This window comes from Ceratotherium simum, chromosome 2 (genome assembly GCF_057802395.1).
Source record: "Ceratotherium simum simum isolate JZ-2026a chromosome 2, ASM5780239v1, whole genome shotgun sequence".
Classification (NCBI taxonomy): domain Eukaryota; kingdom Metazoa; phylum Chordata; class Mammalia; order Perissodactyla; family Rhinocerotidae; genus Ceratotherium; species Ceratotherium simum.
The window spans coordinates 9818143-9844382 of record NC_141901.1 but is presented as its reverse complement, the minus strand read 5'-3'; the positions used below and the strand labels follow the sequence as shown (position 1 = coordinate 9844382).

Sequence of the window (26240 nt, the reverse complement as noted above, 5' to 3'; positions counted from 1 at the left end):
GGGCAGGCAACCAATCTACATACCTTATTTTTAAATTTTATTTTTCAAAGTGTAAAATAAATATAGACCATATTGCACAAAACTTACAAAATAAAGAAAAAACCCGCACGCCACCGTTCGAACACAGCGATGTTAATCATTTTGGCGGATCCCTCCCTGTCTGTCCCCTCCCGCTTCCCGCACCTTGCAACCTTGACCTTCGCGCGCAGCCGGAACCGCGGCGCTTGGGGCGGCGCTACCGCGCGCGGGTGCGCCGTCGCCATGGTAACCGCGGGAGCCGGGGACCTGGGGAGCGGTGAGTCCCGGGGTCCCCGGGTCGGGGGCGGGGTGGGCGCTCCGGGTAGGGCTAAGGGGCGGCGGGGTGGGGCGGTAGGCATCTCCCGGGCAGGCTGCTCGGCAGGGGCGGGAGGGCAATGGGCTTGCGCCGCGGCGTCCTCTGGCTTTGCCTTTGCCCTGAGCTTTGCGTGGCGGGCGCCCGGCGGACAACCTCGGGGGCTCCCCGAAGGTCCCTCGGGGCTTCGACCGAAAGACGACGAACTCTGGTGCCCAGAGTACCAGTGCCCCCTCCGCCGGACCTCCTGGGTCCCGCGGCCGGGCCGCTTCACCCTGTATCCTCTTCCTCAGGCCTTCCCTTTGTTTAAGCCTAGGGACCCAGGGCTGCCCTTGGGGACCGTCTCCTTGAGCTAGGACTTAGAATCCTCAAGGGACTACATTTTTTGAAGAAAAAATTCAATTCGCTTAAAAGGCCGTTAAGATTTATTCCTCTACCACAACTTCACGCTGCCGTGCCTGCCTCCTTGCTCTTTATTTATGCTACTCTCATTACCTGGATTGCCCTTTTCTCCTTTTGAGACGCCTACTCTTCAATACTGAAGTGTCACCTCTTCTGGGAAGCCTTTCCGGAAGCTCCCCACCCCGAGTCTAATTCAGATGTCCATCCTCTTGACTCTCAAAGCACCCTTTGCTTATCTCCATTGTATCCCATATCTCACTCTGTCATTGCTGATTTACTTGTGTCTTCCCCACTAGACTCTAAAGGCCAGTGGGGTAGGGACCATATCTGTGTGATTTTCTATTTTTAGTGCCTTAGCAGCCTCAAAAGAGTTCACACGTCATAGTTAAAAGGAAAAGTTCATGGACTTGTTTTCTCACACTAATTCAGTAAGGCAGAGCTGGTGCTCTTCTCATTTCACAGATGAGGAGAGTGACTTCAGAAAAGTCGCATAATAAATACACACCCAAATCAGGACTTAAAGCATGGGCCTTCTGACTCACAGTCCGCTATGCCATTCTTCCTTTCCTCTCCCCTCTCCATGCCCACGTTCTATATGAACTTTTGGTTATGTGTAGTGGGGTTGCAACTTTGATTCATATTATAACTTTTATGGGCAAAGAAAATGTAATTTGTTTTTGTCTGTCACTGATCTAGTTTCATGAGCACTCACTCCTTGATTATTAGGAAAAAAATAATTGAAATGTTCAATTGGTTTTAAAGTTTGGCTCAATCTGTAATTGGCTTCTTTGGCTGATGTTTGATTTCTCTTATACAAAAATGTTTAGGTTCTCAGATAACTTATCCCATGATTCTTTCCTTGAGACGGTGTTCTGGTGTGTGGATACATGTGGATGGCTCACGAGATCTATAGGGAAGTGTCTGGGGTCCCTCTGCCATGTGTGAGCTCATGTGCCTTGTGAACAGGTCTCTCCTGGTTTGGTCAGAACTCAGTAGCCCTCCCTGGCTCATGCAGTTGCACTGAGCTCTTGCTGTGACTTCCTTTCTGCCCTGGCTGGGGTGGTTTGCTCCCAGTTCTCCCTCCCTACAGAGCTTCCTCACCTTGCTGTAGCAGCCAGGCGTGGGGTGCAAGCCCCCTCAGCCAGACCTTCTGCTACTTCTGGGTCTCATATATGTCCTAAAGCAGCGGTCCTCAAATTTTTTGGTCTTAGGACTCCATTCCACTCTTAAAAATTATTGATCCCAAAGAGCTTTCCTTTATGTGGGTTATATCTATCCATACAGTAACCATTATAAATATGGTAAGAATTAGAAATTAAAACTGAGAATTAAAAAAGTGTTTATTAATTCTTTTAACAATAAAAAATAAACCTATTGTATGTTAAACATAAATTACATATTTCTCATGGAAAAGAACTATTTTCTAAAACAAAAATATTAGAAAGTTGAGTTAAATTTTTTCAACATGTAGAATATTGATAAAAAGAAGAAAGGAAAACATGTTATTATGATCATCCTATTAGTACTCACAGTAAATGTACTTTAAAATATTCTAAAGCTTCTATTTATAAGAAGAAAAAACCCATAGAAAATAGAATTCCTTTGCTCTGTCTTCAAAAGACAGAATATGATGAAGGACACAATCAACAATAGATCACCAAACACATGACAGGAGAGTTTACTTTTATTTTCCTAATTGCATAATGTCTTTTAAAAGTCAGGCCTAAGGATGAATGCCCTGGGAGACTTATTTTGTCCTTTTATTTCAGAAAGGCTGATCCCAATTCAGTCTAGATTTGGCCTGGAACAGTCTTGAGGGTTTGACTGTAGACTGGAGTGGCTTGAGGGTTAGCCCTAGTCCAGAGGTTCTCAGAGGTGGTCTGAGGAGTCCCTGGGGATTCCTAGACATTTTCAGGGAGTCTGCCTGTCCAATGTCTTCATGTTAATTCCTAGATGTTATTTGCCTTTGCACTCTCCTTCTGTCACGTTACAGTGGTTTTCCAGAGGCTACATGACATGCAGTATCACAGCCTCACACGTCATCACAGTGAATGCAGAAGCAAATATGAGAATCCATCTGTCTTCTATTAAGCCAGACATTAAAGAGATTTGCAAAAATGTAACTCCACCCTTCTTATGAATTTTTTCTTTGTAAAATAGTTATTTTTCATAAGCTATGTTTTTTATGTTACCATGTAATTGTTTTAAGATGAATTAATAAATACTTTAAAGATTTCTCAGTTTTAATTTCCAATATGGTAAATATTGGTAGATATAACCCACATAAACAAAATTTGGGAGATTCTCAATTTTTAAGAGTGTAAAGAGCCCTGAGATCAGAGAATTTGAGAACTGCTGCCCTCATCATGCTAGTTCTGGGCTGATATGGAAATTAAGCTCCATTCAAAGGTGTATCAAGGGTAGCTTTGAGTATTTTGGTCTGAATCGTATTTCCAGATTTGATCCAGTTTTTCTCCAAATCTGTGAATTAACCTGGATTAGACTGATCTCTAGATGCAGAATAATCTGTCTATAATCAAGTGTTTGGTGGTAGTAGAGTAGAAAATCATTTGCTTAGACTCTACATAGGAAAACTGTGTATTAAAAAAAAAGAAATAGCATTACCATCTTTTGCTTCATGGATACTTTTGCTGGAAGATGGATGATGTAATGATGATGGTAGGTTCTGCTTACTGAGTGCTCACCATGTGCTTGGCACATGCATCCTCTAATCGATTTTAATTCTCAGAACAATCGTATAATCTAGGTTCTAGTGTTATTCCTACAAGAGATTAGGTAAATTGCCCAGTATTATGCAGCTAATAAGTTGCAGGGTTGGATTGCGAACTCAAGTCTTTCTGACTTCAAAACCTGTTGGTCTTGGCTGTTAAGAAAAGCAGTGGGAATTGCAAGCCTAGTGTTAAAAGTTATTGAACACATGTGACATGTCAAGAATTGTAGTAAGTCTGAAAGTGACACGAGAGAGACATAAGGCTTGCCCCCATCCAGTTTACAATCTAATTGACTAGATGTCTTACATACTTGAAACAAATAGAAAATAATATAATGCCATATTTGGCAAGTTGTATGGTACAGACTATATATAATCGCCTGTGAAGTTCCAGGGAGGGAGAGGCTCAGGTGCATTCTAGAGTGGAGTCAAGGCAAGTTTTAGGAAGAAGGTAGGTTTATAGTTTGGCCTAAAGAGGATTTGGTTAGTAGGAATGGAGGGAAAAAAAGCTATTTTAGGCCTCGTAGCAAGAATATGTATGAAATACAGATAGGATTTTCTCAGTATCTTCAAGGTCTCATGTCTGGGCCCCTGCTAGGCCAATGAGGGAAGGCATTCCCAACACATCCTGCCTCTATTCTCCAAGGTTTCAATATGTGTATTTTTAGCAGGAATGTTCCAGAATATTACAACAATATTAATAGGGTGACAAAATAATTCATTTTGTAATGGACACTTTTGAGAGTGAAAGAGGATGCTATTAAAAATTAGACCAGGGGCACAGATGTAACTGGAACTGTCCTGGGTATGTTGGGACATTTGTCACCCAAGCTATTAACCATAAACATATGCTGTCTAACTTCTGTTAGAGCCTCTCTTGTTGATTTCCTGGTATAGTCTGCATAGTGGTTATTCAAGATTAATGAATGTTCTTTCATATTGTGGTTGCAACCCATTAATGGGTCATGAAATCAACTTAGTGGGTGGCACCCAGCCTTAAAAAATAGAATGGGAATAAAAACATCAGTATATTATATGTAATAAGGATAAATGGTATTTTGCTTTGTTATATATATGCAAATATATCCATATATGCAATGTATCCAAGACAAAAGTGTGCATTACTACTGAACAATAAATTATTTGGTCACTCTATTAATAGAAGTTATATATATTTACATATAGAATTAAAATATGGTATCATAAACTAATATATTCCATATATTATAATAGAAATATATAATACAATATATATAATATATAAAATAATATATATATATATTTGGACAGGACATCCACCTCGTGGTCTAAATTAGCTGTGCAAGCTCCAGCCGTCATGCTTGTAATCCAATGAGAAGAAATTATACTTTACTATACTACATATCTACTTACATTTTATTGCCTACTACTTGGACGTATGGGCACACTATGTTGCAAGAGAGACTGGGAAATGGTTTTATTCCAATACAAACGTTGGTTTAAAAAAAGTGTGGTTAAAAGAGAAGTGAATGGGGGCCGGCCCCGTGGCTCAGCGGTTAAGTGCGCGTGCTCCGCTGCTGGCGGCCTGGGTTCGGATCCCAGGCGCACACGGACGCACCGCTTCTCCGGCCATGCTGAGGCCCCGTCCCACATACAGCAACTAGAAGGATGTGCAGCTATGACATACAACAATCTGCTGGGGCTTTGGGGGGAAAAATAAATAAATAAATAAAATCTTTAAAAAAAAAAAAAAAGAGAGAAGGGAATGAGATTCTCTTCCTAATGACGGAGAGATTAGATTTTGGGGCAGACAGCTGTGTCTGAGTACTGTATGGGGCCACCTGATCATTGGGAGGCTGGAGATGAGCAGGAACCAAGGGAGCTCTGGAGAGTCAGACCACAAACCCCACAGCCTGTTCTCATAGCAGGAAGTTTGATCAGTACACTGCTGCTGGCACTTCTGACGAATGACCTTCAACTAGCCTCATGTCCTTGTGTCCCTTGTTCAAGAGTCAAGATCCTGGTCACTTATGCGTGGAAGTGAAAAAAACCGAACTCATAGATACAGAGGAGAGATTGGTGGTTGCCAAGGCAAGGGTTGGGGGACAGGCGAAATGGGTGAAGGTGGTCAAAAGGTACAAACTTCCACTTATAAGATAAGTACATTCTGGGGATATGCTGTACAGCATGATCACTATAGTTAAGAATACTGTATTGAACTGAATACAGTACTGTGTTGTAGATTTGAAGTCGCTAAGAGATTAGATCTTAAAAGTTGTCATCACAAGAAAAAAATATTTTTGTAACTATGTGAGGTGATGGATGTTAACCTAACTTATTGTGGTAAGAATTTTGCAGTATATACAGATATCAAATCATTATGTTGTATACTTTAAACTAATACAATGTTATATGTCAATAAAAAAATGATGCAATGATTAATAACAACAAAAAAATAGTCAAGATCTTGGGATTGAGCAGCTGATGGGCTGAGCCTAACTTGCATGCTTGCCGCCAAGCTTGTGCTGAGATGGAAAGAAGGAGGCTCTTGCCTCTGTGGCTTTTGTAGTGGGAAGTCAGCTTTATCTTCCATTAAAAGAATTCTTTAAGAGGAGAAGTCAAGATGGCGTCATAGGCAGACTATGAACTCACCTCCTCCCGCGGACGCAGCCAATTTACAACTACTCGTGGAAAAATTAACCCTGAGACAGAACTGAAAACTGGATAAGAGGAACTTCTGCAACAACGGACAATCCTAACTGAGGTAGAAGAGGCAGAAACTGCCTTCTGGAGAGGAAAAACGCCGCCTTCACAAGCCGCAGCGCCTCACGGCTGCCCGGGAGCAGCCCAAAGGTATGCAGCCCTCCCTGGAGGTGCAGGGCCCTGAGCTGGGGAGCGCCACCACTGTGGGCATTTTGTGGACCCAGCACAATCGAGACGAGTGGCATAATATCTGACTTTGCCTGCTACTAAAACATTGGGGAGCACCCCCAGAAAAGCTGGTTGACAAAGAAATTAAAACCGGCTCTTAAAGGGGCCACGCGCAAACTCACCCGTTTCAGAAAGCAACCTAAAATCACCAGAAAGAAAGGTGCACAGTGCTTTGGTGAAAAGAGACTGGCTTAATAGGCCCTGTGTGCATCTTGGTGAGAGGTGAGACCTCTCCAGGGACTGGGACATTGGCGGCGGCCATTGTTGTGGCCTGGTGTGGGCGTGCTGACACAGACGCCATTGGAGTTCTCCCTGGGGCCTGCTAGCCCAGGGTCTGCCCCACCCGCTAGAGCACCAATTTAATCCAGCTCAGCCAAGAGTGGGCAGCCCACCCTAGAGACTGGCCCCACCCAACAACAAGCCCTCAGGCAACTTGTGGGCCTGCATAGATTGGTGACTGGATTCTCTGCATCCTGGCAATTGAGCCGACTTCAGTGGGGCAGGGCTTGCACAAGGAGCAGGTGGAGAGTGTGGGGCAGTGGTGGAGTGTGTGGGGCTCATGCCTTGGAGAGACTGGGTCCGCTTCGGGAGGTTGGGGCGCGCACATGGGGCAGGACTGTGTTGACTGTGTGTGTGGACCTGTGGGCCGCAGGGCTTGTCAGCTGCATAAGACTTGTGCTTCTCAAGGACCCACATAGGGGGTTTGCTCCACCTTCCAAAGCCTGAAACAATTGGGTGCTCCCGTGCCTGAGGCCAGCCCCACCCAGCTGTAATCCTCAGAGAGCTGACAAGAGACTTAAAGGCTAGAGGCTTACAGCAATTGTAAGGCCCTGAGCCTAACAACCTGCCACGCTGGGGGCCTACTCACTTAAAAGAAATACTGCAACACAAATGTGATATTAGAACTTGCAGCCAACTGTGCTGGGGCTCCCCACACCTGATAAAGAGACTGAAGGGCCCACAACAACTACAAGCAGCTGAGCATTACAACAGCTGGCCAGGAGCATAACTCGGCCTCCCTGGGCGCCTACAGGGAGAGCAAACAGGCCACAATAGAAGGACACACGTAGCCCACATAGGGGTCACCCCTGGAACATTGAGAACTGAGGGAAGCACACGGCAGGCCTCCTAAGCCATCACTTACATAAGGTCACCTATCCAAGAGCAGGAGACGTAGCTGACCTACCTAATACGTAGTCACAAGCACAGGGAAAGAGGCAAAATGAGGAGGCAAAGGAATACATTCCAAGTAAGGGAACAGGACAAAACCCCAGAAAAGGAACTAAGTGAAACAGAAATGAGCAACCTACCTGACAGAGAGTTCAATCAAAGAATGTTAAGGATGCTCACTGATGTGGGGAGAAGAATAGATGAACTCAGTGAGAATGTCAACAAAGAAATGGAAGATATAAAAAAGAACCAATCAGAAATGAAGAATACAATACTGGAAATGAAAAATTCATTAGAGGGACTCAAAAGCAGAGTAGAGGATACAGAAGAACAGATCTGTGAGCTGGACAAAAGACTAGAAGAAATTACCCAAGCTGAACAGGTAAGAGAGAAAAGAATTAAAAAGAGTGAGAACAGTCTAAGGGACCTCTGGGACAACATCAAGCACACTAACATCCATGTTATAGGTGTCCCGGAAGGAGACGAGCGAGACAAAGGGGCAGAGAATCTATTTCAAAAAATAATAGATGAAAACTTCCCTAACCTAAGGAAGGAAACAGACATCCAGGTACAGGAAGCACAGAGAGCCCCAAACAAGATAAACCCAAAGAGGCCCACACCAAGGCACATCATAATCAAAATGTCCAGAATTAAAGATAAAGAGAGAATCCTAAAAGCCGAAAGAGAAAGTCAAGTTACATACAAAGGAAACCCCATAAGGCTATCAGCTGACTTCTCAGCAGAAACCTTACAGGCTAGAAGAGAATGGCATGATATATTTAAAGTGCTAAAAGGGAAAAACTTACAGCCAAGAATACTCTACCCAGCAAGGTTATCATTCAAAATGGAAGGAGAGATGAAAAATTTCCCAGACAAGCAAAAATTAAAGGAGTTTGTCACCAAGAAACCAGTGCTACAAGAAATGGTAAAGGGACTGATTTAAGGGGAAAAGAGAGGAACACAAATAGAAAAATTATCTATTTCCATGGTAAGAGGTTAATGGATACAAATGCACAAAAAAGAGGTTAGATATGATATCAAAAACATAAAAGGAGGGAGGAGGGGAGTTAAAGAGTAGAGCTTTCAGACAGAGGTCAAACTAAAGAGACCCTCAATTCTGTATAGAAGAAGGAAGGAACAGAGAAGGACTACTAAAACACTGAGAAAAAAAAAGTTAAAAAATGGCAGTCAGTACATACTTATCAATAGCTACTTTAAACGTCAGTGGACTAAATGCTCCAATTAAAAGGCATAGGGTGGCTCATTGGATAAAAAAACAAGACCCATATATATGTTGCATACAAGAGACACACTTCAGACCTAAAGACGCTCACAAACTGAAAGAGAAGGGATGGAAAAAGATGCTTCATGCAAATGGCAATGAAAAGAATGCTGGGGTAGCAGTACTCATATCAGACAAAATAGACTTTGAAACAAAAACTGTAAAAAGAGACAAAGAAGGGCATTACATAATGATGAAGGGAACAATCCAACAAGAGGATATAACACTTGTAAATATCTACGCACCCAATGTCAGTGCACCTAAATATATAAAGCAATTATTAACAGACATAAAAACAGAAACAGACAGTAACACAATAATAGTAGGGGACTTTAACACTCCACTTACACCAACGGATAGATCATCCAAACAGAAGATCAATAAGGAAACATTGGCCTTAAATGATACACTAGAACAGATGGACCTAGTAGATATATACAGAGCATTCCATCCAAAAACCGAAGAATACACGTTCTTTTCAAATGCGCATGGAACATTCTCCAGGATTGATCACATATTAGGCCACAAAACAAGTTACCATAAATTTAAGAAGATTGAAATAATACCAAGCATCTTTTCTGACCACAACGGTATGAAACTAGAAATCAACTATAGGAAGAAAATCAGAAAAGCAACAAATACGTGGAGATTAAACAAAATGCTACTGAACAACGACTGGGTCAACGAAGAAATCAAAGAAGAAATCAAAAAATACCTGGAGACAAATGAAAATGAAAATAGGACATGCCAGAATTTATGGGATACAGCAAAAGCGGTTCTAAGAGGGAAGTTTATAGCAATACAGGCCTATCTCAACAAACAAGAAAAATCTCAAATAAACAATCTAACAATGCACCTAAAGGAACTGGAAAAAGAAGAACAAACAAAGCCCCAAATCAGTAGAAGAAGGGAAATAATAAAAATCAGAGCAGAAATAAATGAAATAGAGACCAAAAAAACAATAGAAAAAATTAATAAAACCAAGAGCTGCTTCTTTGAAAAGATCAACAAAATTGACACACCTTTAGCTAGACTCACCAAGAAAAAAAGAGAGAAGGCACAAATAAGTAAAATCAGAAATGAAAGAGGAGAAATTACAACAGACACCTCAGAAATACAAAAGATTATAAGAGAATACTATGAAATCTATATGCCAACCAATTCAACAATCTGGAAGAAATGGATAAATTCTTAGAATCATATAACCTTCCAAAACTGGATCAAGAGGAAGTAGAGAATTTGAATAGACCAATCACCAGTGAGGAGATCGAAACAGGAATCAAAAACCTCCCCAAAAATAAAAGTCCAGGACCAGACGGCTTCCCTGGTGAATTCTACCAAACATTCAAAGAAGACTTAATACCTATCCTTCTCAAACTCTTCCAAAAAATTGAGGAGCAGGGGAAGCTCCCTAACTCATTCTAAGAAGCCGACATTACCCTGATACCAAAACCAGACAAGGACAACACAAAAAAAGAAAATTACAGGCCGATATCACTGATGAACATGGATGCAAAAATCCTCAACAAAATACTAGCAAATCGCATACAACAATATGTTAAAAAGATTATACACCATGATCAAGTGGGATTTATTCCAGGTATGCAGGGATGGTTTAACATTCATAATCAATCAATGTAATACACCACATTAATAAAATGAAGAATAAAAATCACATGATCATCTCAATAGATGCAGAGAAAGCATTTGACAAGATACAGCATCCATTTATGATAAAAACTCTGAATAAAATGGGTATAGAAGGAAAGTACCTCAACATAATAAAGACCATATGTGACAAACCCACAGCTAATGTCATCCTCAATGGTGAAAAACTGAAAGCTATCCCTCTAAGAACAGGAACCAGACAAGGATGCCCACTGTCATCACTCCTATTTAACATAGTACTGGAAGTCCTAGCCAGAGCAATCAGGCAAGAGAAAGAAATAAAAGGGATCCAAATTGGAAAGGAAGAAGTGAAACTGTCACTATTTGCAGATGGCATGATTTTATATATAGAAAACCCTAAAGAATCCACCAAAAAACTTTTAGAAGTAATAAACGAATATGGTAAAGTTTCAGGATACAAAATCAACATACAAAAATCAGTTGCATTTCTATACACTAACAACGAAGTAGCAGAAAGAGAAATTAAGAATACCATCCCATTTACAATTGCAACAAAAAGAATAAAATACCTAGGAATAAACTTAACCAAAGAGGTGAAAGATCTGTACACCGAAAACTATAAAACATTTCTGAAAGAAATTGAAGAAGACACAAAGAAATGGAAAGATATTCTGTGCTCTTGGATTGGAAGAATTAACATAGTTAAGATGTCCATACTTCCTAAAGCAATCTACAGATACAATGCAATCCCTATCAAAGTTCCAATACATTTTTCACAGAAATAGAGGAAAGAATCCTAAAATTTATATGGAACAACAAAAGACCCCGAATAGCTAAAGGAATCCTGAGAAAAAAGAACAAAGCTGGAGGTATCACACTCCCTGATTTCAAAATATACTACAAAGCTATAGTAACCAAAACAGCATGGTACTGGCACAAAAACAGACCCACAGATCAATGGAATAGAATCGAAAGCCCAGAAATAAACCCACACATCTATGGACAGCTCATCTTTGACAAAGGAACCAAGAACATACAATGGAGAAAAGAAAGTCTCTTCAACGAATGGTGTTGGGAAAACTGGACAGCCATATGCAAAAAAATGAAAGTAGACCCTTACCTTACACCATACACAAAAATTAACTCCAAATGGATTAAATACTTGAATGTAAGACCTGAAATTATGAACCTCCTAGAAGAAAACATAGGCAGTACGCTCTTTGACATCGGTCTTAGCAACATATTTTCAAGCACCATGTGTGACTGGGCAAGAAAAACAATAGAAAAAATAAACAAATGGGACTACATCAAACTGAAAAGCTTCTGCACAGCAAAGGAAACCATCAACAAAACGAAAAGACAACCTAACAATTGGGAGAAGATATTTGCAAACCATACATCTGATAAGGGCTTTATCTCCAAAATATACAAAGTACTGATGCATCTCAACAACAAAAAAACTAACAACCCAATTAAAAATTGGGCAAAAGACCTGAACAGACATTTCTCCAAAGAAGATATACAGATGGCCAACAGGCACATGAAAAGATGTTCAAAATCATTAACTATCAGGGAAATGCAAATCAAAACTACAATGAGATATCACCTCACGCCCGTCAGAATGGCTATAATTAACAAGACAGGAAACAACATGGGTTGGAGAGGATGTGGAGAGAAGGGAACTCTCATACACTGCTGGTGGGAATGCAAACTGGTGCAGCCACTATGGAAAACAGTATGGAGATTCCTCAAAAAATCAAGGATAGCACTACCATATGATCCAGCTATTCCACTGCTGGGTATTTATCCAAAGAACTTGAAAACACCAATGCGTAAAGATACACCACCCCTGTGTTCATTGCAGCGTTATTCACAATAGTCAAGACTTGGAAGCAACCTAAGTGCCCATCAAGGGACGAATGGATAAAGAAGATGTGGTATATATACACAGTGGAATACTACTCAGCCATAGCAAACGATGAAATCCAGCCATGTGTGACAACATGGATGGACATTGAGGGTATTATGCAAAGTGAAATAAGTCAGAGGGAGAAGGTCAAATACCATATGATTTCCTTCATTAAGTAGTAGATAACAACAACAATAAACAAACACAGAGAGACAGAGATTGGATTGGTGGTTACCAGAGGGGAAGGTGGGGGGAGGGAGGAGGGCGAAAGGGCACATGTTTGTGGTGATGGGTTGTAATTAGTATTTGGGTGGTGTACATGATGTAATCTATGCAAAAATAGAAGTATAATGATGTACATCTGAAATTTATACAATGTTATAAACCAATGTTACTGCAATAAACAAAAAATTAAAGAAAAAAAGAATTCTTTAAAATGGAGATTGGGATTCTTTAAGGAAGTGTGTGTGTGTGTGTGTGTGTGTGTGTATGTGTGTTGGGAGGGTGGAAAGTTGGATGCCAGGCACTCAAAAGGATTACAAGTTTCCTCTCTATTTATTCTGTAAAATGCAGGAATTGAATGAAACAATCTCAAAGATAAGATAATTTGGACCAAATCTTATGGTGGAGTCATAGTTGATTGGCTAACTCAACTCCCATCCATTCTCAACCCCATCTACCTTGTTTGCTTCCATTATAGAGGCAGGAAAATCCAGAAACTTGCTTTTTTTTTTTTTTCTTTGCTTCTCTTAAATATAAGGGCACAATCTGGCCTTTGATGTATAACTGGAAGTTGGGGCTTGTTAGGAAAAGTTTTATTTTGCTTTCCTCTTAAAAGGGATGGATGCCAGTAGTATCCTCTGGGAGGATTTCCTGTGTTTCCCGCCATGAACGCAGATGCGATGGCAGGAATTATGACAGCCATCTTGTCAACATGAGGCAACAGGCTGATGAAAGTCTTACACACTATGATGGAATAGGAAGATAGAAAGATCTTGGATGTATATTTTTGAGCTGCTGAACCATCTCCACCTTTAAATTTCTTGTTACGTGAGAAAACAATCTCCTACTTCTAAAAGTCAATCTTTTTATTTTTCTGTTATTTATATTTCTATTGTTATTTCTATATATTCAATCAAAGAATTCCTAACTTCAACATCTTACATGTATTATACACAGTTAGTGAGGGAAGAGATTAATGTAGGGCTATAGTAGACAGAGATGTTATTCTTTTTAACTAGATTTCTCTTCCTTCTGACTTCTGAATGACCAAATATTGCCCATTCTTTATGGCTCAGCTTAAATGCCATATTCTTTACTAAATGTATGATTCCGTTTATCCCATTTCCTGCATCTTTCCTCCCCACCTTGTAAACACTATCCTGAATCTTGTGTTCAATCTTGCTTTTCTTCTTTTTTTAAAAATAGTGCTAGTCCATCCACTTGTATTCCTAAAAAGTCTATTTTAATTTTAATTGCTTTGAACTTGACAAAAATAAATCTTTACATGTATAATCTTTTGGATTTACTTTGTTTTGGTTAATATTATATTGCTAAGATTCATTCATGTTATCGTGTGCCTTAGTTATTGATTGCTGTCTAACAAATTACCCCCAAACTTGGTAGCTTAAAACAGCATACATTTAGTACCTCACAGTTTTTCCTGGTCAGGGATCAGGACACAGGTTAGCTAGATCTTTTACTTCAGGGTCTCTCAGGAGGCTACAATCAAGGTGTTGCCTGGGGCCATAGTTATCTCAAGGTTCAACTGGGGCAGATCTGCTTCTGAGCTCCCTCAGTGGTTGTTGGCACAGTTAAGTTCCTTGTGGGCTATTGGACTGAGGGCTTTGGTTCCTTACTGGCTGTTGGCCAGAGGTTGCCCTCTGTTCCTTGAAAAGTGGCCCTCTCCATCATAGCACATGAGAAGAGCCAGGGAGAAAATACCAGCAAGACAAAAGTCATCTGTGGGAACCGAATTATGGAAGTGACATCCCATCACTGTGGCTTTATTCTCTTCCTTAGAAGAAAGTGACTATGTCTAGCCTGCATTCAAGGGGAGAGAATGACACAAGGGTGTGAATACCATGAGGTGGGGTGAGGGGCATTGAGAGTCATGTGAGAAGCTGCCTAGCACATGGTATATCCCTTTAATTTATTCATTTTAACTACTATATACTATTCTGTGTGGATATGCCATAGTTTATGCTCCTATTCATGGGCATTGGCCCCCTGCCCCCCAGGATTTTTGCTGTTATGAACAGTGATGCTACAAACACTCTTATACATATGAGGGGACCATGCTACTCTTCTCTGAATCATTCCTAGTTTAATATGTGTTCTGCCAGTGTGAGCACTATTGAGACTTCCTTGATTAATTCTACCTGGAATTAATCTCCTCCCTTCTAAACTCCCATAGCACTACATCTCTTATGATACTTACCACCTGTCACCTTTTACTACACTTATTTTGTGCATGTCATATTTTCTCCTTCGAAAAAGTAAGTTGTCAAGGGCAGGAAGTAAATTGGATTCTTCTTTGTAATTTACATGGTGTCTACACAGCACTTAGTATATTAGTAAGCTTTCAGTAAGCGTTACTGAGTGAATGAAGTCTGTCTAAATGTCAGTGCCTAATTTTAAAGGTCTTAAATCTGGCTCCAATGATCCAACTGTGTTTGTCACGTCTCCCGAACATGGACCCGTGTTTACGCAGGTGAATCTCTTTAACCTGCTCTTTCAATCTTTTCCTAATGAATTTAGCCCACATTGATCTCTTTCTTCTCCTGTTCCTATTGAATTTACTGTTTACATCACACATTCAGCATTTTAGTATATATTCAGGTAGTGTATTGACTTATAGTAGGTGCACAATAAACTTTATTGATTGAATGGATGAAGTATCTTATTTTATAATTATTTTCAGCCAGTTAAGTATTTTCATCCCATCTATATTGTCAGTTGACTGATCAAATAAATAAATAAACATTTATTATTACTGATTTGTTTGAGTAGATTTCTATTACTTTTTGTTTTTGTCTTAGATATTTTTGGAGTTAATGGAGTCAGAAGGACCCCAAGAGTCAGAGAGTTCAGAAAAATCAGTGTTTTTCTCACAGAAAGAAGAAGAAGATGAAGAAGATGAAGAAGAAGCCAAAGAGCCAGAGGAAACAGGCACCTTGAATCCCCTCTTACAACCTGCTCTAACAGGAGATGTAGAAGGTTTGCAGAAGATTCTTGAGGATCCTGAGAACCCTCATCATGAACAGGCCATGCAACTACTCTTGGAAGAAGACATTGTTGGGAGAAATTTGTTGTATGCAGCTTGCATGGCTGGGCAAAGTGATGTGATTAGAGCTTTGGCGAAATATGGTGTGAATCTGAATGAAAAAACCGCCAGAGGTATTTTGTCTTTTTTCTCTCGTCAGTATTACCTATGACTACCTAAAGATGCTAGTACTATCTTTAAAGTTGGATAAATTTGATTTGCCTGCTTTATATTTTGCATTTATTGTATATGTACACATATACATGAATGTATGTGTGTGTATACATGTTGATATAGTATAGCATAGTAGTTAAGAACAGAGACTCACTATTTGTTAACTGTGTGACTTGGGCAAGTTACCTAATCTTTTTGTGTCTTTGTTTCTTCATCTGTAAAATGAGGTTAATAATTGTATTTTCCTAAGGGGTGTTATGAGGATTAAATAAGATAATAAATATAAATATCACAGTACTTGGCACGTAGTAAATTGGTATACAGTAGATGCTCAGTAATATCGTTATCTCTTTCCTTTGAAGATTTATTAGTTTTTGCAGTCATTATCTAATTAGTTCTTTTAATTCAGTGACTTTTTTTTTTCAAGTTGCAAATGTAATACATGGTCATTGTAGAAAATAAAAGAAAACAATGATCTTTAGCAAATAGGGAATATACATTTTCTTCACACTCACATGAAACATTTTTAAAAATTGATGTTAGGCCGTGAAGTCTTAGCCAATATCAAAGAATCTGTAGCATGCAGTCTTTGGTCTCTGACCACAATAAAATAAAATTAGAAAATAGTAACAAAAAGATGACTGAAATCCCCTATAATCTTGGAAACAAAATGCTTTAAATCATCTGTTGGTCATAGACAATATAATAGGAATTATGAAGTATTTAAGTGGCAACAGGATCACTATGTCAGAACCTGTGGAATACAACTAAAATTAAAATTCTAGTTTAATGCATACATTAGAATATAAGAAACACTGAAAATCAGTAAGCAAAGCATTTAACTCAAGGAGTTAAAAAAAGAACAACTGAGTAATCCAAAGTAAGTAAAAGAAAATAAATAATAAAGTAAAATAATGACACTGAAAATAAAGAAACAATAGAGAGGATGAAGAAAACCAAAATCTGGTTCAGTGAAAAAGACAGAATTGAAAAACCTTTGATAATATTTGATAATTTTTTATATAATGTCAGAGAGAGAGCATAAATAATATTTGGAATTTTAAAAGTGGAGCATTTGCATAGGAAAGACTAAGATTTAAAAACATTATTAGAAAATGTTATAGAGCTGGCCCTGTGGCTTAGCGGTTAAGTGCGCGCACTCTGCTGCTGGCGGCCCGGGTTTGATCCCAGGCGCACACCGACACACCGCTTCTCTGGCCATGCTGAGGCCGTATCCCACATATAGCAACTAGAAGGATGTGCAGCTATGACATACAACTATCTACTGGGGCTTTGGGGGAAAAAAATAAATAAATAAAATTATAAAAAAAAAAGAGGTAAACATTTAAAAAAAAAGAAAATGTTATAAACAACTTCATGACAATTGAAAACTTGGATGAAATGGATGATTTTCCAATAAAATATAAATTACCAAAATTGATTCAAGAAAGAATTAGAAATCTTGACTATAACAATGGTTATTTAAAAAAATAGATTAAGTAATCAAAATTTGCCTCCTTTCCCCACTCCCACCTAATTTCAGACTCAAATTTTTTTTGTTGTTTTTTGTTTTTGTTTTTATTCTTTTTGTAAGGAAAATTGGCCCTACGCTAACATCTGTTGCCAATTTTCCTCTTTTTGCTTGAGGAAGATTGTCCCTGAGCTAACATCCCTGCCAATCTTCCTCTATTTTGTATATGGGACACTGCCACAGCATGGCTTGATAGGTGGTGTGTATGTCTGTACCTGGGATCCGAACCTGCAAACCCCAGGCCGCCGAAGCAGAGTGCGCAAACTTAACCACTATGCCACCGGGCCAGCCCCAGACTCAAATGTTTTTAAAGATAAGGTCTACTAACACTTTAAGGGAAGGGTGATCTGTAGCTTATGCAAATGTTCCAGAGAAGGAAAAGCTGCTTAATTTATTTTATGAGATATAACTTTCATAGCAAAACTAATTAAGGACAGTACTAGAAAGGGAAATTATAGGCCAATCTCATTTAATACCATAGATGCAAACATCTTAAATAAAATATTAATGAATCTAAGATTCTGTATTAAAAAATTTGTTGGACTAGGTTGGGTTTATCCTATCAACTCAGGATGGTTTTTTTTTTTAATTTTTTATTTATTTTTTTTTATTGCAGTAACATTGGTTTATAACATTATATAAATTTCAGGTATACATCATTATATTTCGATTTCTGTATAGGTTACATCATGTTCATGCAGGATGGTTTTGACATGAGAAAAAATATTAGTATAATTCACTACATTAAAAAATTAATTGAGCAAACCACATGATCATCTCAATAGATGTAGCAAAGTCTTTTGAAAAAAATGTAGTACTCATTCATGATCAAAGTTCTTAGGGAGATAGGAATAGAAGAAACTTTCCTTGAGGCTCTCTATCAAAAGCCTGAAGCAAACTTACCTGGTATTGGATCTTTAGAAGCATTCTTTAAAGTCAGAAAAAAGACTATGATATTCACTATTATGGCTTCTATTCATCATGATAGTGGAGGTCCTAGCAAGTGCAGTAAGACAAGAAAAATAAATAAGGGAAATACCACAGTACTGTGTTGGAGCTGACTTTTACCAGGTCTTGTGAGTTGAATGTTAAATTTTCAAGAGTTTTGTGAATTGGTTGATATCACATTGGTATTGTCAAGCTATTGGTGGCTTGAAGTTGGCCATACTAGGAGTACAGACATCATGGAAATTGGCTAATAGTACAAATCAGGGCTTTCCCTTCAAAGAACTGTTTGTTAAACATTTACCAGCACATTAATGGATATAAGGATTAGAGTGAAAGAAACACGACTCTCATTATTCATAGGCACATAGATTTAAATCCAAGGGTATCTACTAACTATTGGTACTAACAGAGTTTAGCAAGAATATGAACATAAGATCAATATCCCAAATCAGTAGCTTTCTATATACCATCAACTATCAGAGAATGTAATAAAAATAAACATCTTATTCACAACAAACCTATAAAGAAATTACGAATAAATCTGACAAAAGAATTGCAAGACATTTATAGCAAAAAGTATAAAACCTTATTGAATTACATAAAGAAGACCCAAATTATATCTGTTTCAGATGGTGAACTGAAATATGGTAAAGATGGCAATTTCTTCCAAATTAATTTATCAATCTGGTTTATATCCCAGTTGGTTTTTTTTTTAATGCAAACTGAGAAGCTGACCCTAAATTTCAGTGGAGAAATGATGAACTATTTAATATATGGAGAACATTGGTTATTCATCTGGAAAAAAAGTTAAAATAGATACCTACATTGTACCATGCACAAAAATCAATTACCAGTCCATGCAAGATATGAATTGGAAAGCAAAATTTTGAAACTTTCTGAAAATAAATAGAGGAGGATTGTAATATTCTTGAAATTTTATAGGATTTCTTAAAATGAGTCAGAAGAACATAACCGTTAAAGGATAAGACACCATTAAAAGATAAGACCCAGACTGGAGATGTTTGCAATACCTTCTCAACTGCCAAACAATATATCTATATAAGGACAGCCTACTAATAAGAAGAATTCATCCCAATAGAGGAATAGGGAAAGGATAGGCGCAACCAATTTATGGAAGAGAAGCTCTCATGGCCAATAAATATGTGAAAATGTGCTCAACTTCACTATTAAAATGCAAATTTAAACAATGAACTACCACTACTCATCAGATTGACAAAAATTTAAATATCTGACAGCATTAAGTATTGGTGAAGAAAAGGGAAATGGGAACTCTCTTAGTCTGCTGGAGGGAGTGGAAGTGTAAATTGGTACAACCACTTTGAAGAGCATTTATACAAAGTTACAAATAGACATACCCTATGATCCAGAATTCCACTTCTAGATATATATCTTTGAGAAACTCTCACACATGTTCACAAGGAGACATGTCCAAGTATTATTATTCAAGTATTGTTTGCAGTAGTGAATAATTGGAAATAATCTAAAACAATAGAGAGATGGGTAAATACATTATCATCTATTCATACAATGGAATATTACACAACAGTTAAAAGGAGTGAACTAGCTCTTTGGGTATAAAATGGATAACACTCAGAAACATAACATTGAGACAAAAATCAAGGAACAAAAGGATTCTATAATGGATTGGTTAATACTATCGATTTTAGAGCCTGGGTTCAAATAGCATCGATTTTAGAGCCTGGGTTCAAATCCTAGCTTTGCCACTAACTTAGCTATATGACTTGGACAAATTATATAATCTTTCTATGCTGCAGTTTCTTTATCCATAAAAATAGGAATAATAGTAATATCTAAAAACCATACTACATAAAATAAAAGGAGAGCCCCAAATCAGTATATGACAGTGTGCCTCCAACACTGTTCAAGGGAGGTGATGTTCTGACTAGTTGACATGAGTATTGCCATCCTTTTGTTAGGTATTTTCCAATGTGTGGAGATAGGTGTACAGTCTTTCAGAGTACTTTTGATGAAGTACTCCAAGATAATCCAATTCTTCACTCTGATTTCATGCTCACCACGAAATCTTCTCATTTAGCAGACGAGATTCCCAAGTAAGTGTTCAAGATGCATCCTGGTTTCTTCTTGCTACATATAACAAAATGCCAGAGGAGAGAGATATATTGAGATAAGGACTGGTAAATGAAAAGGAACAAGGACTTGATGATTTGGAAAATTCTAAGCTCATCTAGATAGCAAAGACATTAAAATTAAGAGATTCTGGGGCCGGCCCGGTGGCGTAGTGGTTAAGTTCATGCACTCTGCTTTTGTGGCCCTGGGTTCGTGGGTTTGGATCCCGGGTGCAGGCCTACACACCACTCATCAAACTATTGCTGTGGCAGCATCCTACATACAAAATAGAGGAAGATTGGCACAGATGTTAGCTCAGGGACAATCTTCCTCACCAAAAAAAAAAAAAAAAAATTAAGAGATTTACTGTCAGAAAAGCATACTCTAGAGAAGAAGCTGAGTGTCTGACTCTACAACCCTTTGTTGACATGTTGGAAAGATCAAAAGGTCATAGTATTTAGGCACAAGAGATTAAGGGCATGGCTGAGGGTATCCCTTTAATCAAACCAGGGAGCATCTAGAAACTTAAGGGCATTGTCCCTCAGCCATCTCAGCAGAAGCCAAAAATAGACAAAGGGATATGTCAAAAGAATTTGTGAACCTGGCTTCTGTCTAATGGAGTGAATCAAATCGCTTTCACTTCCATGGGAGACCTATAATTTCTTGAGAATTTTATAACAGCAGAAACACTGCCAGCTTGCACTGAAAGGGACAGAGAGAGTAAAAATGAAGGAAGGCTGTTGGACCCCCAACATTCTACTATCAGGAAGCAGGCTGACAAACTATTCAGCTGCAAACATGTGCTACCTTTCGTGAAAAAGGAAGGACAGCTCAGAGGGCTGAGAGCTCAGAGGATGAAGCCAGGAGCCCAGAAGGCAGAGCTGAGAGCCATGGAGAACTATCCCCAGGTTTTGAAACCTAATGGAGTTTACCTGGCTCAATTTCACAACTCCTTTGGACTGCCGACTATGTTTTACCTTCCATTTTCCCACTGTTTGAACCAGAATGCCTATATCTTTTATCCTATACCTATCCCACTGCTGTATGTGGGAGAACACAACTTGTTTCTTTAATTTCACATATCCACAGACGGAGAGGAATTGTGCCCCAGTAATTATGTTTAATGGATTATATCCAGAGCCTCATCCACACATGTTTTAGATGATTTTGATGATGAGATTTGAGACTTTTGAGCTGATGACATTTAGATGAGATTTTAGACTTTGAGTTGATGTTGTAATGAGATGAGACCTTTGGGACCTTGGGCTGGATTGAATGTATTTTGCATATGGGAGGGTTGTGAATCTTTGGGGGCCAGTAGGTGGGCTCTGGTAGGTAAAAAAAATAGCTCACTCCAAACATGTCCATGCCCTAATCCCTGGAACCTGAATATGTTACATTACTTGACAAAGGGACTTTGCAGGTGTAAGTAAGATTATGGACTTTAAAATAGAGAGATTAACCTGGATTATTCAGGTAGTCCCAATCTAATTACATGAGCCTTTAAAAGCAGAGAAGTTTCTCCAGCTGGGGTTAGAGGAGATTTGGCAAAAGAAATCAGAGAGGTTTGAGGCGTGAGAAGGACTCTTGTGGTTGCTGGCTTGAAGGTAGAGACAATGAGACGAGGAATGCAGGCAGCCTTAAAGAGCTGAGAGAGGCTTCTGGCTCACAGCCAGCAAGGAATCAGAGACCTCAGCCCTCCAGCCTCAAGGAACTGAATTCTGCCACCAGCCTGAATGGTCTTGGAAGCCGACTTTTCTCGAGTCTCCAGATAAGAGCCCAGGTTGGCCAACACCTTGCTTTTAGCCCTCTGAGACGTAAGCCAAGGACTCAGCTGAACTATGGTGTACTTAGACTTCTGACCTACAGAGCTGTGAGATAATAAATGGCTGTTGTTTTTAGCTGCTGAATTTGTGGTAATTTGTCTTGGCAGCAAAGAAAACCAATGCAGAAATCTTCACAGCTACATCTTCTGATGCTATTTGTTTCCAATGTACACTTTTTAATAGGGAAAGGAATGAATCAAGCAGTACATTCCATGAAGACAGTTCTCTAATGGAAAGTATGCATGAACTGGTCAACCTAATTATACCAATCAGTTTGGCAATTGTTTTAGTTATTACTGAATCATTTAATCAATAATGAATTACATTAAAGTTTAGCAGTCAATTTCTTGTTTGGTTGGTATGATTCAGTTCCCATGAGATTGTTCACTTGAGAGAACAGATCAAATCGAGGGTGTGTGTGTGTGAACATTTAAGTTCTACTCTCTTAGCAAATTTCAGTTATACAATGCAGTTATCAGCTGTAGTCACCATGTTATATATTAGATGCTCAGGCCTTATTTATCTTATAACTGAAAGTTTGTACCCTTTTACTAACCTCTCCCTATTTGTCCCACCCCGAAGCCCCTGGCAACCACTTTTCTACTGTTATGAGTTTGACTTTTTTTTTTAGATTCCACATACCATGCAGTATTTGGCTTTCTCCATCTGACTTATTTCACTTAGAGTAATACCCTGCGGGTTCATCCGTGTTGTTGCAAATAACGGGATTTCCTTCTTTTTTTAAAGCTGAATAATATTCACTGTGTGTGTGTTTGTGAGCACTAGTGATCTATTGGAGCATAAGAAGCCATTGGCTTAGAAGTAAAAGACTTTTAGATGAAGAACTGCAGTATAGATGTTTCTATAAAAGATGTTTGTCATTTATTTGTGGATGATACTCAGGTATAGGAATAGGAAGGAAGAAAAATGGTTTTCAAGGTTATTGATTATTCATGTTTGCATTCAGGATTTCCTTTCCTTTTAAATACTGGAGAATTGGACACTTTTGATCCAAAGGAGGGAAGATGAAACAGTTCTTACAGTCTCAGCTCTCTGTACTCCTGACTTCTGGCCCCTTGGGAAGTGCGTTGTTTTCTGAATGAGCCGAGGAGAGGCCTTTGCAGTTTGCAGTTTATTGATGATGGAACCTCCTCTGGTTCTGACAAGGCTTTGGTCACTAAATCTGGCCATACTCAAACAGGCATGATCAGAACTAATTACTGTTTTCAACTCTGTCTTTCCATACAACCAGCAAATGTTTATTAAGGGTGGAGGAATAGCCAGGCCTTGTGCTGGGAACTGAGGGTAGAAAGATGAATGAATTCAGCCTTGGACAAGTTCACAGTTTAGCAGAAAACAGATATGTGAATAAATAATTACTTTGTGGTAATTATGGTGGGTACAGGGATAGCTAAGAGGAGAGATAAGTCCACTTTACCTGGAAGTGTTGGACATGGTCAGGGAAGGTTTCACAGAGGTGGCAACATTTATACTGAGTCTTGAAGAATGACCAAGAGTGACCAAGGGTTTACCAGACAAAGGAGAGTTGAGGGATAGGACGTGGCAGGCAGTATAGTAATTGCAATATCAGATTTTAGTGTTACAATATTGCTGGTATTCTGCTATATTTACCCACTATTTTAGGTAACTTAAATACTGGTCTTTTTATAATTATAATAGTATTATTTGGTATCCTAAAAAATATGAAATCTGAGTCATTTATGGGTTGAGAACAATATCAATGATTTAATTGCTCAATGTATACAAAAAGACAAACTGAAATCTACAAATTTAGATGGCCCATATTGTGATATTGCAAAGTTTCTGTTGTAAAAATAATGCTTAAGTTCAAAAACTTCCCAAACAAGTAGGATGTAAATCTCATGGTCTTGAAATTGATCAGGAAATTGAAATGAAATCTCCTTCAGTACATAAGGAAACTAAAAAAACCAAAAAGGACAAATATGAACCAGCAATGTTTTCTTTGGGGAAAAAAATTACAGCTTATTCTCAATAAAAAGATTCCCTACCAGCAAAAAAGCTGTTCAAAAATATCTTTGTCTCTCTTTTCAAATTAGAGATGAAATAATTTGAAGGGAAATATTTGGTGTTAGTTTATAACTACTTCCAAAAATGTTGATTGAGAAAAACTTCAATAGCTGAAAAAATTTGTACAAAAATATCCTGGTGATACCATTGACACACTTTAAAAAAAAGCAAATAATGTATCATTTGCAATTTTCATGATTCATTACATTTTCTTCATTGTTATAGTGTTTGGTTTTTTATCCTTAATTTTTATTAGTTTTGTCTGACAATTTATATTGCTAATAGAATGACAATGTATAAGTAACATTTCTATTTGATTGTTATGCTTTTGTTTGATATTTTATCTTTATACATTTTCATATTTAAAATGCATTAAATAGTTTCAGTAATTAAAAAGATAAATTCTGAATGTAGTTTTAAAAATAACAATATTAATACTAAGTAAACATAAAATTTATACTGGTATTATTTTATTCCGCTATTGTAATTACTGTTTCAGGCAGAAAAAGACAGCATGTATGCAGTTATCAGAGGCTTGAAATAACATGATTTAGGGAATTCAAAGAGCCTGGCACTGCAGGTGGTAGGCAAGTTGTGAGAAATGTTCTAGATAGGTAAGGAATTTTGCTCCATAGCCTGTTACTTGTTCTTGACTATCATCATCTCAGTTCTTGGATTTTTGACTTTATATTTGACCTTTATTAATTTATAGCAACCTTGAGAAAAGTACTTATCCTCTTTGTGCTTTTGTTTCCTTATCTATAAATGAGAACAATACAGTGCCTACTTCATAGGATTATAGTGAGGATTAAATGAGTTGATACTTGTGAAACACATAGAACAATGCCTGCGTAGAGGAAAAGATTCCTTTTCTTCTTGTCTGATCTTTTGCTTTACTATGAACTACCTGTTCAGTTGACTCTGTGTTTAGTAACCAGTAGTCTTCCACAAAGAGGTTATTTTTCTCTTAAAATCAACCTCAGTCCTTCCCAGTTCCATTTATGGTTTCTTTCTTCCTGCTGGGATTTCCATCATGTAGCCTCCTGTGTCCCTTCCTGGGATCCAAAACTCATTGCCAATGTTATAGAGAACTCTGGGAAAATCTTTTTCTGGTCTGGATGCTTTTGAAATTATCTTATTTATTTATTTTTATTGAAGTAGAGTTGACATACAATATTGTGTTAGTTTCAGATGTACAACATAGTGATTTGACATTTATATGCATTACAAAATGATCACCATAAGTCTAGTTACCATCTGTCACCATGTAAAGTTATTACAATATTATTGATTATATTCCCTATGCTGTATATTACAGATCCATAACTTATTTACTTTATAACTGGAATTTTGTACCCTTAACCCCCTTTACCTATTTCACCCAACCCCTCATCATCCTTTTCTCTGGCAACTGCCAGTTTGTTCTCTGTATCTATGAGTCTGTTTCTGTTTTGTTTTGTTCATTCATTTGTTTTGTTTTTTAGGTTCCACATATAAGTGAAATCATATGGTATTTGTCTGTCTCTGTCTGACTTATTTCATTTAGCGTAATACCCTCTAGGTCCATCCATGTTGTTGCAGATGGCAAGATTTCATTCCTTTTTTATGGCTGAGTAATATTCCATTGTATATACATATACCACATCTTCTTTATTCATTCTGTTGATGGACACTTGGGTTGCTTCCATATCTTGGCTATTGTAAATAATGCTGCAGTGAACATAGGGATGCATATATCTTTTTGAATTAGTGTTTTTTTTTTTTTTAATTTTTTGTTTATGGCAGTAACACTGGTTTATAACATTGTAAAAATTTCAGGTGTACATCATTATACTTCTATTTCTGCATAGATTACATCATGGTCACCACCAAAATACTAATTACAACCCATCACCACACACATGTACCGAATTATCCCTTTCACCCTCCTCCCTCCCCCCTTCCCCTCTGGTAACCACCAATCCAATCTCTGTC

The 26240-nt window shown here is 38.3% G+C and overlaps 1 protein-coding gene across 2 annotated transcripts in view; it reads left to right on the top strand.

Annotated features, from left to right (window-relative positions):
- Positions 1–221: 221 nt before the first annotated feature.
- ANKRD45 (ankyrin repeat domain 45) overlaps positions 222–26240 on the top strand; it is a 49829-nt gene continuing 23810 nt past the window's right edge. The window contains exons 1-2 of one of the 2 annotated variants that reach the window (XM_087438004.1): positions 222–295; positions 15406–15763. In XM_087438004.1, coding sequence (XP_087294130.1) covers positions 15421–15763 — 343 coding nt within the window. In that variant the 5' untranslated portion in view covers positions 222–295; positions 15406–15420. Of the gene's footprint in view, positions 296–6004; positions 6297–15405; positions 15764–26240 lie in introns of those variants that run through there. The other variant, XM_087438010.1, reaches the window with a different exon arrangement.